The sequence below is a fragment of the Salminus brasiliensis genome, chromosome 2, assembly GCF_030463535.1.
Source record: "Salminus brasiliensis chromosome 2, fSalBra1.hap2, whole genome shotgun sequence".
NCBI classification, from domain to species: domain Eukaryota; kingdom Metazoa; phylum Chordata; class Actinopteri; order Characiformes; family Bryconidae; genus Salminus; species Salminus brasiliensis.
In genome coordinates, this window is record NC_132879.1 from 50,702,826 (window position 1) to 50,717,751 (window position 14,926).

The 14,926-nt window shown below is 41.5% G+C and overlaps 1 protein-coding gene across 1 annotated transcript in view; it reads left to right on the top strand.

Annotated features, from left to right (window-relative positions):
* The window catches only part of btbd11a (BTB (POZ) domain containing 11a), a 248,887-nt gene that overhangs the window by 160,892 nt on the left and 73,069 nt on the right, over nucleotides 1–14,926 (top strand). Inside the window, exon 2 of the mRNA XM_072673081.1 lies at nucleotides 7,183–7,332. Within this exon, the coding sequence (XP_072529182.1) occupies nucleotides 7,183–7,332 (150 nt within the window). The remainder of the gene's footprint in view (nucleotides 1–7,182; nucleotides 7,333–14,926) is intronic.

The window sequence follows — 14,926 nt, forward strand, 5'->3', positions numbered from 1 at the left end:
GCGAATGTAGAGTTGGATTAGCGTAAAAGTCACATAAGTTGAAGTGGCTGTTTAGACTGAGTCAAACTGCCATGTCTCGGATATGTGAACATATGAAAGTGGCGCAAATCAGAATTGAAAATTCAGTGTTTTTTGCCGTTCACACTGCCACACAGAACTGTCATATCTGTTTCACATATGACAACAATGATCGAATTTGGGCTGCTTTTACCTACCGTAAACATAGCCTTCCTGCTTACTCCTACAGCAATACCAGGATATGGGCTAATACCAGGGCCCCCCATCCAGTATTGTATTTTTGGGATGAGGTGGAGTGGTGATCCTCGAACATCCTAACCTCACTAATGCTGTTGTTACTGAATGCAGTCAGACCCTAAAAGCAGTGCTCCTCTAAAATCTAGTAGAAAGCCTTCATCCCTGGACAGTAGAGACAGTTACTCCAACAAAAGCAGAATAAACTCTATAATACCCTTGAATTCAGAAGAAACTATGAATAAGCAGCTGTCCCAATACTTTTGCCCATATGGTGTATGTAACACTAGTCAGCTGCAGCTAAAGATGCCAACTAGCTAACACAGGAAAGGACAGTTAGCTGACTTTCATGGAAGATCGGACAGCGAATACACTTTTCTCCCAGCAGTAAATCGTTACGAGACAAATTCTAAGTGTTTACAATTTCACTGTCAAGAAGCTAAATATTGTAGTGGGCGGCTCAGCATATCAGGGTGAAATGCTAAGGCTCTCACGCCCCTCAGACATAGGAGATTGATGCCTGCTTTGGTGAAATGTGCCAAAATACTGAGAAGAATCTGTAGAGTATGTGGGGATTTTGGTGTATGTTGTGTATGTTGTGTTTATAGCTGATAAAGAAAGGGGGATCTAAAGGGGGGGAAATGGCAGTGATGTATTCAACGCCTCTCAAACCTTTAAAAGGCCATGGCCTGCAGGCTGTGTTATTATTAACACTATTATGTATTAAAGTGTGATACAATCTTCTGTTACCAAAGAGTCCCAACAATTTGTACAGAAGTCCCTGTAGTTACTGAGTAATACACCTTAGTGTGTAATACACCTTTCTGGGTTAGACTCTACAGGTCATGCCTCTTGAATCTTGACTAATGTCCCTTTAACCCCTTGAACCCTTGGTGTATTTTCGAGTTTTTATTCCTGGAAGAGAAACTATTGTGAATTGTTTGGTAAGTGGTTTAAAATATTTTGTGTAGAGTCCCACAGGGCTCTATTTTAGGGCCAATGAAACTTTTGTTAAATTTGACAGCAGTGTAGCTATGGGAGGAAAGGAATGCAATGTGGGCTTATGTACAGAGTCTAAGGGGTTTATACGCACAGAAAACATGAAGACAAGCTTATTAACGCTAAAGCAGTAACTTTCAGACCCCTGCACTGCTCTCGGTTGTGGATAGGCAAATATGCAAACACACACACACAGCTCAGTCACCACAATACTTTAAGGGACAGAAGGAAAACAGAGTCTTCTTTCCACCCACGTTCATAAACTTTTACTTTTCTGTTTGAAACAATGGCACAGAATGTTTGTCCCAGGGACATTGGCATTCTGTCTCAGTCTCATGTAATAAATGGAAAGCTCCTCTAAAAATACACATGCGTTCTTCTTTAAACACTGGACATATTGTTCCAGCTGCATCTCACTTCCCTCAGACTCTTCTTCAGGCTATGAAAGTCACTGCTTCTATTTTCCGCCTGCATATGCGATGAGGTCACTTGGTGTGTTCTTCTAAAATGCGGCTGGCCTCCTAACCTCTCCACAAAGAAAGCTCTCTACCTATTATATTCCTGAACCCCTCTCTCTCTCTCTCTCTCTCTCTCTCTCACACTCTCTTCCTCTCGCATGATCTTTTTCGTCTGGCAGCTCTATTAGGTTCTTTGGTGGCCAAAAAAAAATGCATGTATTATTCATCCCAACCTGTGTGAGACAGGGCCAGTGTGGGGGCCCCTCCTCGAGCACACGCGTTCATCTGACCTAATCTGCTCTTTTCACTCAACAAACACGCAGCTTGGGGCCAGCAGCATAGATATTATAGGCAGCGGCTGTTTGCCGAGCTAAAGAGGGAGGCAGGCCAGCCCTCTCATTTGGAGAATTTGTAGAGTGCAGCAGAGGCAAGAGACATTTTGACAAGGGCTCCTGGAGGAGAATATTCGCAGGTTCAGATTTGGGGGTAAAGCATTCCAGCCTTGTTTGTACAGCTCTGAATGTGAAGACTATGCTAATTTAGCGAAGCTTCCCTGGAGTAGAACTGGGCTAATTCAGATACAGTTTAACATCAGAATTCAGCTTCAGTTTTTTTTTCTTACTTGTCTAGTCCCCGTCGAGAAGTATTGCCAATGCAATAGGGCTTTCTGGAGCAGTTGAACATGAACCTTTTGGCACCATGCCTAATGCAAGGCGTGGTATAGAGGGGGTATAAAGCCCCCCAGCATTGAGCTGAGGAGCAGTGGAAGAACTGTGTTCTCTGGAATGATGGTGCTCCATCCAATACTTTTGGGGGTCGTGGAAGTGGGGTGGTGATCGTCAAACGTTCTTACAGGACCTCAAAGCAGAACATTGGACTGTTTGGATTCTTGCAGGAGCCCCTGGGGTCTTGGAGTAATGAAGAGGTTCTTCGAGTAAGAACGTTTTTGGATTCCTCAGTATGAAATCTGGTTCCTTGACTTGTCTGCTAATTTGGAAGACCTTTCACCCCAACCAAGTGTGCCTTAAAGTAATTTTCTGATGATTTTAATAATAATAAACAACAAAAAACACAACAGCCACAGCACACACACAAGCCAGGTAGCAACCTGCAATATGTATTTTACTCTGACTTGAAGAATTTCTTCATTTAGATGTTTATTAATTAGGAGTGTAATGGTTCACAAAAGTCTCAGTTCGGTTTGGACCTCACGGTTAGCCTGTTTCCACACACACACATACAAAAATGCTAGCACATCATCCACACTCATCCAAACCACCGTGATTTCATAAGCTTAAATAATATGTTTAAACCAGAATTTCAGTGAAATCCAAAGGTGAAAACAGTGAGACATAAAGAGTACAGGGATATAATAACCAGCAGCTGAGTGTCTTTCTCTCTCTACAGCGAGAGCAAGAGAGAAGAAGGAGGAGAGTAAAAAGTTACATGAAGAACCTCTAGGTGACTCCAAGCACCTAGGGGCTCCTCCAAGAACTCAAATATCTCTTGCCTTTCGAGACGAAATCTGGTTCCTCAAAGAACCCATTTGAATTATGCTTCCTAGAGGATCTTTAGGCTTCTGTATTTGAATATCCAACTATCGTATATGAGGAACCTTAAGATTGGGTTATTTTTGTGAAGCTTCAAACCGAAAAAACCCCCAACATTCCTCACGGATTTTGTCTTTTTTACAGTATAGTTATGGATTTCTCCATAACTCTCCATTAGGCCAGCTGCTGTGTTCAAATGATGTAGAAAATAAACATGCAGGGGGGTTTTTTGGACAGCTACAATATTTATAGTCTCCAGAGTGTTGATTTTTGGGAATGTTTTTCCCCCAATTCCACAGACAGCTAAGGTCACTGTGTGGCTTTCTATTTGCGGAAAAATACTTTCCGAAGAATCTCGTTCTGCTTCCCAGGGGTTTGCACCCACTTACAGTCGGCCCAATCTTTAACATAGCGCGAAGAATAAAAAAAAAACAAGTGGGGTGCCGGAGTGCTGGAGCAAGATAAGGTGGAAGGAGCAAGGGTGGGTTACGGAGGATGTGGAGGAGGGACACACACACAAACCATATTAGTTTTCATGTTTTTATCTGATTGTATGAATAATGCAGCAAAGTATTCCCTGGTAACAGCAATCGCATTAAAAATAATGAATGCTTTGGGTGCAAAAAGTTGGAGTAAAAGACGGAGAGTTTCAAAAACAGGGTGGGGAACGCTGATATGGAAGGAAAAAAAAAACACATGAAAAATTAAAAGATGTTTTTCCCAAACCGCACTGGAGTGCATATTTTGGACCCAGCGAAGGAGTCAGGAGAAGATTTCTGAAGATTTAAAATGTCCGTTTCTAATCCAGCTGCATTCTGAGAATTAAATGAGGAGGGAGAATGACAGCTTGCCAACAACTCAAGCTTTTCGCTCTCCCTCAGTTTGTGTGTGTGGATGTGTGGGTGTGTGTGTGTGTGTGTGTGTGGATGTGTGGGTGGGCGTGGATGTGGAGATATACTTGGACTCCTAAAGAAAACACACGGATTGAGAGATGTCCAGTAACTTAGGCCAGATTTTTCTGCTGGACTGCATGCTTTCCTCTCGTCGTTCATCACAGTCTCACAGCTCCAACAGTTAATTGTGACCATAAGGCAAAAATGTTGGGTGGATCAAGCATTCAGCTTATACCTTGTCCCATCCAGCCAGCCAATGTTACACAACATATATATTATTCATGCTACACTCCTTGCAAGGCATCCTAAGGAACTAGCTGTTCCTCATTTGACAGGCCATTTTAATAGCACATTGATAAAACTTTGATGAGCGCTCATATTGCGTCTGTCACAAACAAGTTGTATGCCACCAAATGTTATTACAGAGTGTGACAGTGTGCAGGATATTTCCTGACCTTCAGTCACTGCTAAAGTCAGGGAAACACATGCAGTGCATTTTACCCTGGACTATTTCTTGGTCTTATTAAATTGTATCACTTTTACTTTTACTTCAGTTTGTTTCTAATAAAGAATGTAGTTTAGCTATTTTATTGGCACAAGTTTAATAAGCACTACAAATGAAATCCACCGTCCACTCAACGTCCAGCCCAATGACTGTTGGAAACATGGACCCCATGGCTCCATTCCCTTCCTTTCTATATAAATGAAGCAAATTTGCAACCAAGGTCTGCACAGTAGAGACCAGAGGCGGAGCCAGACTTGTCTGCTAATTTGGTAGATCCGCCCCCTTCTCCCAGACCAAATGTGCCTTAAAGCAATTGCAATTTTCTGATTATTTAATAATAACAAACAACATAAAACATAACAGCCACAGCACACATACACAAGCACATGTGTAATTTACTCTGATTTGAAGGATTTCGTCATTTCAATATGCTTCAAGAATGGCCTACGTTATTATTTCGTCTCTGATTGTTAAAGATTGTTAAAGTCTGTATGTGTTTTGTGTCCTTGCTCTATTATTTGCGCATGTATGTCCATCCAGATTGCCCGTGTTGATCTACTGTCTCTGTAATTAATGCGAAAGCAGAAACATAACATAGCTCCTTTGTGTCAGAATCTTGGTCAGGCAGCCGCTCCCTATTCACCTGTGGTTAAGCCTAATACCCCATCTGCCACAGTCTATTTTCCGCGTCCAAACAAAAGCCGTGGCTGCGCCTCTGTACTGTAATTTGAATAGGGCTATTGAAGAAGGAGAGCTGGATACCAGAGAACAGCTTTCACCACATCCAGTAGTATTGTAGAAGATGTCACCTGTGCATTGCTCGATATCAGTGGAGGGAAACTGTCCAATTGTCACAGCTGTACTCATTAGCACATTGCAAGTGCTTTATAATGGGCTGTTCAAAAGCTCCTAGCTTTCAGTGAGCACCACAGGATGATTAGACTTGTGGCATCTGTGTCTGAACGTCGCAAAGTTTCCACTGGCCTCTTCAGAATAACGGCTCCTAAATAGTTCTTGGCTTGTACAGCTCTAGGAAAGGCTTTAATTGGGTTTTAAAACCCATACCAAGGTTCTTCTTAGCTTTAAAAGGGTTCTGATATACAAAAAAATGGGTTTTTCAGAAGACCGTCCACTGTAAGATCCTTTAGGTGTCCAAAGGTGGTTCTTCTATGACTTCTGTCACTTCAAACAGCACTGTTTGGCATCTGTATTTTTAACATGGCAGTGAAGTTCAGCAAAAAGTGCATAAAGTGTGATTAAAGTAAGGCACCAGTCTTCCATAGCACCTGTGTACTTTGTTGCCTGTGGTCTCTTCCATAGCCTAGCAGGTGTTTCTTAAATCTGATTAAATAGTTCTTGTCAAACTGCCAAGGCAACGACATCAAATCTGTTCCTAAATAAAGTGCGCTCTTAAAAATCATGGCTCTTTAAATGGTAATTTGAGTAATGCCATTGAAAACCGCAAAAGTCATTGTGAATTTTCTGGTAACTGTTTGATTAAGCAAATCTTGTGGAGTCCTACAGGGCTCTATGTTAGGGCCTATGCCACTGATGTTAATTGTGAGAGTATGTAGTTATGAAATTAAAGAAGTGTGGGCTACATGGTCTAAGGAGTTAAAAAAAAGCCATCCACTGCTGCCAATGCCCAACTGCCGCCAACGCGGCATCGCCGGGCAGCCGCCACAGTCAGAGGAAAGCGCCATGTTTCCAAGCTCCATCACACCAGCTAACAGGTGCCTGTGCTGGCCAACATCGCTTTGAAGAGCATGAGGGGAAAAAGCGTCCTCTACCCACCCAGAGAAAACATGGCCAATTGTTGCTGATGGCAAAGCGGCATTGCTTGGAATTTGAACTCGCGACCCCCTGGGCCATAGTGGCAGAGCATTAGACCCTGGAGCCCCTCCATCTAATTTTTCTCCTCTAACCTGTATTTCCATCTCCAGTGTCTAATTCCAACAGTTAATGTTCCCTATACTAATATTGCCACATTTTTATTTCCCTCCTAGAGATCAGAAGGCGGGGTTACACTTAGGAATTGATTGTGATTAACAGCCTTGGCAGGTTTAGCTTTGTAGTTTTTCTGTTTATTACATGAAGTATCTGAGTTGTAGTGGAACTTACATGAACTGCATTTTTACAGGTAAAACATTCCACTTACTGGACGAACTGGGAATCCAAAGGGGAAAATCCACTCTGCTTCTGGCTTGTAAGCTTAATGAAGACTGTCTGAGACATGCTTGGTAGGGGAGAAGGGGGCAGGTCTACCATATAAGTAGGCGAGTCTGGCTCAGCCTCTGGTCTCCACTGTGCAAACTCTGGCTGCAAATTTGACAACATGGCGGACAGTTTTGGCTTCTTTTCTAGAGAACGGAATGGAATGGAACCACAGCGTCCATGTTTTCTACAGTCACTGGTGCTAATAGTGACTACTTGTTGAGGATCCCTGGCCTCCTGAACATAAGTTACTTTGCAGTGGTATATATTTGACTGTGATCTAATTGCGTGGTTGTTGTTTTTTGCCCCAGGTGTGCTGAGCCTGCCGGACAGCTTGAACCTGCACCGTGACCAGCAGAGAGCGGGAAAGAGTGGGGAAGGCCATGCCTTCAGCCAGGCTGAACTCCGCACCATCGAACAGTCCCTCCTGGCCACCCGCGTGGGCAGCATCGCCGAACTCAGTGAGTTTAATCACCATCAATATGTGTGTTTATCCTTCCTTATGTACCAGAATGCCTGTGGGCTGGTCCTTAATTGCGAATAAAACATGGCCATAAGCATTCACACAGGACAAGAATCAAAGAACTCTTTCTAACACATTAAGAACTCATCATTAGCATTAACTATTTGGAAAAATGTATATGGTTAATAATGATAATAAATGTATCAGGAAATTCTTGCACCTCTATGACGTTTGCAAAAGATAGAGAGAAAGTGGTCCTGACCCAGACCTTCCTTTGCTAGGCAAAGGTGTCAGAAGCAAGAGGCTTTACTGGCCATGTACCAAATGTGCAGAGGAAAAACGCTTCAGAGAGACTAAAGGGGAAAAAAGCAACTCCTGAGGCACTTTCTAGAGAATTAATTGTGTTTATACTTAGAATCTATAAGGACTTGTTAGAAAGTCTGCAGGTCTATAGAAGGCCGATACAGAATAGACACCGCCTTAATATATTGAGCTGCATTAGGTCCAAGTAGTCTATGTGAAAGATGAGAGGTTGGTAGATGTGACTATTACTGTGACCTGACAAGTAAACTTTTTAAAGCCAAGGGGGTAGGACATGTGATACATATTTGAGTTTTTGAGACATCAGTGTTATAATTAAATAATGATGTATCTTGAATAAACATAATAAAGTAAATGAACAATAGCAAATGACATATATAAGAACACATTATTTTCACATTTAGGTCTTAACGTTTTCTTTTAATGTCTTTTAATAATTTTAAAAACTGCAGTCACACAACTGTGAAATCTGGGAAAACTGATAAGTCCCGGTCGTGTAGTTGATGAACCCTGTCAGCATACACATACACACACACACACACACACACACACACACACACACACACACACACATTGACTTTCAATATAAATACCTGTGTGAACACAAACTTAAAGCAGCACTATGCAAGAATTTATAGTAATTGTTCTTGGGCTCCTCCTGCAGTCTGACATAAGAGGCTATCTTCTGAGAGATACAGAACCGTTACCGAAAGTGAAAGAAGCATTTGGGCTGAGGTGGTAGAGTAATAATACTGGAGTAATACTATAATACTAGTTTATGCAGCTTGACCTTGCAGGTTCACTGTGTTCCACTCAGACAGCTGACATTAGCTCACATCACGTCCCAGCTCAGTAAGATACCAGTGAAAAAAATACTGTAGCTGACATTTAGTAACTATTGCACAGTGTGGGAACCTTAACTGTGACCAAATGTGTGTAAATATTAGTTGTGCATTTCAGTGCAAACACCATTTTACGAGATTAAGAAGCTGCGCCTGCTCTCACTTAAGTTAAAATTAGACTGATGAATTTTGATTGGATCTGTGTGTGTCTGTAAGTCAGCAGTCTGTGCAGTTTAGAGAGAGTGGAGTTTACAGTAAAACAGAGCTGCCAACTTGTACAAATGTGTTGGATCTTGCAGTGAGATTTAGTGTGCAGTTCAGTCCAGCACTGAATGGGCTGAGAGGGGTGGGGTTATAGTGATAGCCAGGGACACCTCCAGAGATTTTGGGACACCCATCTTTTTTGTGAAAAATTGGGTGAATTTCTTTTCTCTATCTGATCTTTCATTTTATTTTAGGAAGCTGGATCTTTCTTTAGGAAGCTGAAACGTGATGCTGCAGGGGCAGGCCTCAGTACCATTCGCCTGGTTTAGAGGCAGAACCAAGCGATTTCATTTTAAAGGGGTGGGGTGGGGTCATTTGGGCAATATAGAGGTTCTCTGAATGTCTGATAACCCAGGTTTCTTTTCATTGAATTTGAATAGATGGTTTTGCAAGTTACCGTTTGTTCCATCTAGCAGTAAAGTGTAATTGCTCGCATGTTTAGTGTATTTCCACACTAACACACCTAAAAACGCAGACGTATCAATCTTGTCCAATCCACCATGATTTTATGAGCTTAAGTAAGATGTTAAAAGTATTTCGAAATACTCTACAGTGAAAGGAAGAGAGACCAGGGAGAAAAGGAAAAGAAAGTGGGGGCAAACAAGACTACAGCTACCCTAGCAATACTCATAAACCACTCATAAGTTTACCATGCAACTTTTCTTGGTGGCACACGCACTTATTTACCCTAATAGTGCATACCACATGCCGTTTTTTGTTTGTTTGATTGTTTTTAGGGTTTTTTCTGTTTTTTTTCTGTCCTGAAACACTTCCCCTCTGTGTCCAAACGCCAGAGTCGCTTGCTGTCTTTAAGCAGACTGAAGACCCATCTCTTCCAAGAGTACTTGGTAAAGTGGAGTGTCGAGTATTGGGGTCTCCATGTTATCAACTTGTGTTTAGCAGTGTCTAAGCTTAGCGGTATCTTTGAATTTTAGTCTATTCAAACTAGCTGAGATTATTCTTGAGTAAATAGTGAAGCACTTTTATAAGTTGCTTTGGATATGAGCGTCTGCTAAATGCCATAATTGTAAATATACCATGTTTTCTCTGTGCAACAAACCATGATGTTTGTATTGTGACAAAATACACGTACCATGACACCCCTACAATTGAATATTGAAGAAATGATCTAAAAAGACCCTGTCTGTCTTAGAATCACCCTAACCCTCACCCACTCTCACCACCAACCCCATACAGCACCCCTGATGCGTCTGTTTATCATGCAGTTAGCTGTTTGGCTATGAGGTGGTCTGGTGATCGTCCAACATCCTGACCTCACTAACTCTCTTGTAGCTGTATGCAATTTAATGCACTCAGCAATACTCTTCCAAATTCTAGTAGCGACAGTTACTCCAACAAAAGTAGGATAATCTTAGGATAATTCTTTGATTTCTTTGAAGATCCAGCAGCTGTCCCAATGATTTTGTCCATATAGTGTAATTATATAAATACTGTCAAGCGCATGTTTATTTCTCCTGTATGCGAAATATAAGCACCATCTCCTGTATATACAGACATCCCATGCATGAGTCAAGCAGAAAGTCTCTCTCTAATCTTGGTCCATATGTATCCCCCTAACGCGTTTGACATCTGGATGATCTGTTGAGTTTGTGGCTTTTTTTAGGCTCGTATGTGGGTGAATGAGGCCAGTGGTCAGCAGCTGGAAGGCCCTACCCTAATCTGAGCTGGGTGTGCCTCTCTTGAGATGGATTGTTTTCCGTCTAGATCAGGCCACAGATGAACAGCATGGACAGAATAGGACCTCAGAGTGTGTCTTGTTTCTATGTTGGTAAGCGAGAGCTAGAAGCTGAGCTTGTGTGTGTGTGTGTGTGTGTGTGTGGGTAAAAGCAGTCGTCCGTTTCTGTCTGGTAATGTCTGTCTGGAGCACAATCCTTCACCCAATAAACAAGAAACAAAAGTCAGCACTGACTGATGCACCACATCAATCTTCTTGTGCGTGCTAGCCAAATGAATTTATGTTAATGGAGTCAGGAGGTTGAATATGAGGGACACATGCAAATTATAGTGACCCCTCTGGAACTGTAATCAACACTGCAGTGTGTGCTAGGCGGAAGATGCACCACGTACATCTTGTGCACCCAAATGGAAACACACACACACTGGCCAGATAATAGATTTCTGTATGTTTATATAGACTCAGCTCTGCGTAAACAAGAAGTAATAAGTAGCCCAGCATGTATAAAGCAGTAGCAGATAATTAAAAGTGGTGCACCAGTCTGATACAGTGGATGTTGGCACCGATACTGAATTGTGCTTCTGACATGCAGCCATTTTAGAGTGTGTTTTATTGAGACAGTTGCTGTAAAATCATAGCCCTGTGTTACACATCATTTCTTTCTTATATTATTATTTATTTGCTTCCATTCTTGTAAATTAAAAAAGTGATGGGTTGCAGAGTTCGACAATAACAACTGCCTGTTTGTCTGGGGCAAATAAGCCTCCCAATAATGAGAGATTTTTGAGTTTTTCAGATACAGTCTATTCGGTTAACGAAATGCTTGAAGATGCCTTCATTACAGATCTCCTCTTTGAAGCTTGCAGCAGTGAGGGCCTCACCTTTACTGCGAAAAGACAGAAATTATGTAAGCAAATACAACGTTTTGAAAACAAGTGGCTAGAACTTCTGTAAAAGTGTTTTGCTGACTAATGACTTTGTTCGTCGGCTATGCAGTATGTAAACAGCATGTCTTTTTGTTAGCATTAGCATGATTAGCAGCTTGAGTTAAAAACATTTGTCTTTTGAAGTAGTCATTCGATTTTGCATAAAGGCATTAAAAGTAGAATACTGGTAGTCTAGAGGTTGAGGATATATATATATATTTTTTTATTATTATTATTTTAGGAATCGGGCAGAGGGATCGGCCGTTCCGAGCAAATATTGACTATTTTAATCCCCATCCAGTTCAAATTCTTTGTCTTAATCACAGTGTTCAGAGCACCAGCTGGTGTCCTCAAGGGGCCAGTAACGGACCTTATTGCCCAGCTGGTAGCAGTGTGGACAATCTCAGAAAGTAAATAAAGAGCGGACAGGGCAGTGTGGAGCTATTTTATAGATAAAAATAACGGACCATAATATCTGAACCTTTATAAAATTAGCAATGAAACGCTCTGTTTTACCAAGGGGAGAACCGCACACCTGAAGAACGCATTTAGATCCGCATTTAGGAGGCGGCTAATGTTAATGATAACAATCTCCTCATCACTCTTATGGGATGTTGGCCGGCACAGGCATCGGTTAGCTGAAATGCCGCATGGCATGTACCGTTACCGTTAGAGACATGTCAAGTCCTGACCCTCCTACTGTCGGGAGCGTTGCTAGTGCTAGGGGGCGTTGCAAAAGGGTGGGTTAATTGACAGTACCAGATTTGCAGAAAAAAGAACAGAAAAGTAAGAAAGAAAAAAGAAAAGAAAAGAAATAAGGAGACTCAATCAGGCGGCAAATAACTTGATCAGGACATCCCTGTATCCAATTTTGCAGATGGTTAAATTAATATCACATGCTTGGTGTATATATGTGTGGGATCAGTGCATCCCTAGTGGTTGTTTAGAAATTTAGGGAGAAAACCATGGATGCAGATGTACAGATTTCTTAAATGCTGAATAATGTCTTTCAGCTGCATACTAATGTCCACCATGAAGCTCTAACCACGGATGAGATCATAGAGCGCATTTACTCTATGCCAGCAGACTAGACATAATAATCAGCAGTAATTGAAGGCTTTTTTATTTATTATTTCCTTTGAATGCATAATGACATCTGAGGGCAGTGACTGTAATTGACCATTTACTAATGCAGCTTCATTTTTACATTAATAAGCCCAGCTTTGTAAAATGGCAATAATTATCTGTTGTAATGCACTTTGACAGAACAGAATATGGAAACATTGTAATGGTGTAATTGACAGTATTTTGTGGTGACAAAGACAAAGAAATTAGATATTGGAATATACACTATATGGACAAAAGTATAAGGACACCTGCAAGTTTCTTGTTTCTTCTGAAATCAAGGTTTAAAAAAAGTTTGAGTACCTGTCTCCACTGTCCGAGGAAGGCTTTCTATTAAATTGTGGAGCATTGCGGTGAGCATTTGATAACATTCAGCGACAAGATAGATAGTTAGGTCTGGATGTTGGCTGATCACCACCACACCTCATCCCCAACTCATCCCAAAAGTATTGGCTGGAGCACCACCATCATTCCAGAGAACACAGTTCCACTGCTCCACAGCTCAGTGCCTGGGGGCTTTATACCCCTATAGCCCATGTGAAAAAGTAATGCCTGCCTTAGCCATTCAATTCAAATGCAATTGAAAGTTGGGTTTAATTTCACTACCCACACCCAGGCATGATTACTGCCAGACCTGTTGAATCTTAACATGACTTAAATAGAAAAAGCATGCTTATAGAAAAAGCAGCACATGATACCATAATCTAAAGAGATTCAAATACAGATGCGAAACAAAGTCATTCAAATCTCTCAGTCTGGAAAAGGTTACAAAGGGTTTTCTCAGTTAAACTAAAGCCAAGATTTTGACCTTGCCACTCCAAACCCTTCATTTTGTCTCTTTTGAGCCAATTGTGGTGGACTTGCTTATGTGTTTCAGATCATTGTCCTGCTGCCTAACCCAACTGTGCTGAACTGATGATGACATCAGTGGCACAAACGTTTTTAGGTTTATGTGGAGATATTTTTTTTTAGTATTTTGTCCAGTACAGGTTTTCAATTAATGCGCTTTGTGTTGACTTGTGTTTTAATATATCTTATATTTAAAATTACATGCATTTAAATGTGACAAAATGTGCAAAAATAGAAATAAAAAGGGAAGGTGGCATATACTTTCTTACAGTACTGTAGCCCAGTACAGTTTCTGTGCTCATTATTTGAGTGTTTCACACAGATGAAAAACATTCCATGTGTGAACTGGTGTGTGTGTGTGTGTGTGTGTGTGTGTGTGCGCACTCTTGCAAAGCTGCTCTCTAATGAGAGTCCATGCATCTGGCATTACCTTCATGGCTGTGTAGGCTGCAGTGGTCAAAAGCACATACTGGCAAATTAGACCAGGAAATGTAGAGTACTTAACAGTCAGACCTATTCGCTCCAGACCGCGGTCATCAGATGCTGTTTTAGGCCATACTGCTGCTGTTTAACAACAGAAGAGTCGTAATGTTGGCAGCCTTTGTATTTTTAAACAGGAATGAAATGGGATCGCAGTGGAATAGAATGTTACATGCACTCAGTGGGCTTTTAAAGGGCCAATGTGTCATGTGTGAACAGGAGTGCTGTTACCATGGTGATATAAAAATGAATTTCTCTCTTTTTTTTTTTTGGCAGGCTACTGGCTACCTATGTGTGCATGCCTGTGTTTGCGTGTGTGTGTGTACGTGACTGTAAGTCCGTATTTTGTATCTAGAGATCAGAGACATCTAGTCGTTTCTCTCTCTGGTGCAAATCAACCTTGAGTCATCTGACCCTTGTTCATTTTCTTCCTTAAGAGGATTTAGCACAAAAAGTCTGATCCTTTCATCAATACAGCCCCTCATTACATTAAAACCTCCTGAGCAGAAGCCCATCTCAGTCGCAAGATGGCACAGACGCCTTTCCAAGTTCATTTCTCTTGTGGTCACACATACAGATTACACTGATTAAAAAAGTTGGCAATGAAAACTGGCCTCATATGGGCCTCCTTAATTAAGACCTAATAAGATTTAACCTGCCTTTTCAAATAAACTGAAATTAGGTTTTGCTGTGTGCTTTGTATTTCTGTCTCTTGGTTGCACTCTCTTTCTGATGTATTTGCTTTCCTGTAAATGCAGGACTATATCAAATCATTGTGCATTGATTTTAACTGCTACAAGAATGCACTATATGCCCAAATGTTTGTGGACGTTCCTTCTAACGAATGCATTCAGCTACTAGATGTGCAAATGTGCACACACAGCTAGAGAAGCATTACCAATAGCAGATAAACATGAACCTGTTGGCACCATGTCTAATGATAGGGGTGGGCTAGAGGGGTATAACCCCCCTCCCTTCAGCATTGAGCCGTGGAGCAGTGGAACTGTGTTCTCTGGAATGATGGTGCTCAATCCAGTGCATTTAGGGTGAGTTGGAGTTGTAGTTGTAGTTGTGAACCTTACAGAACCC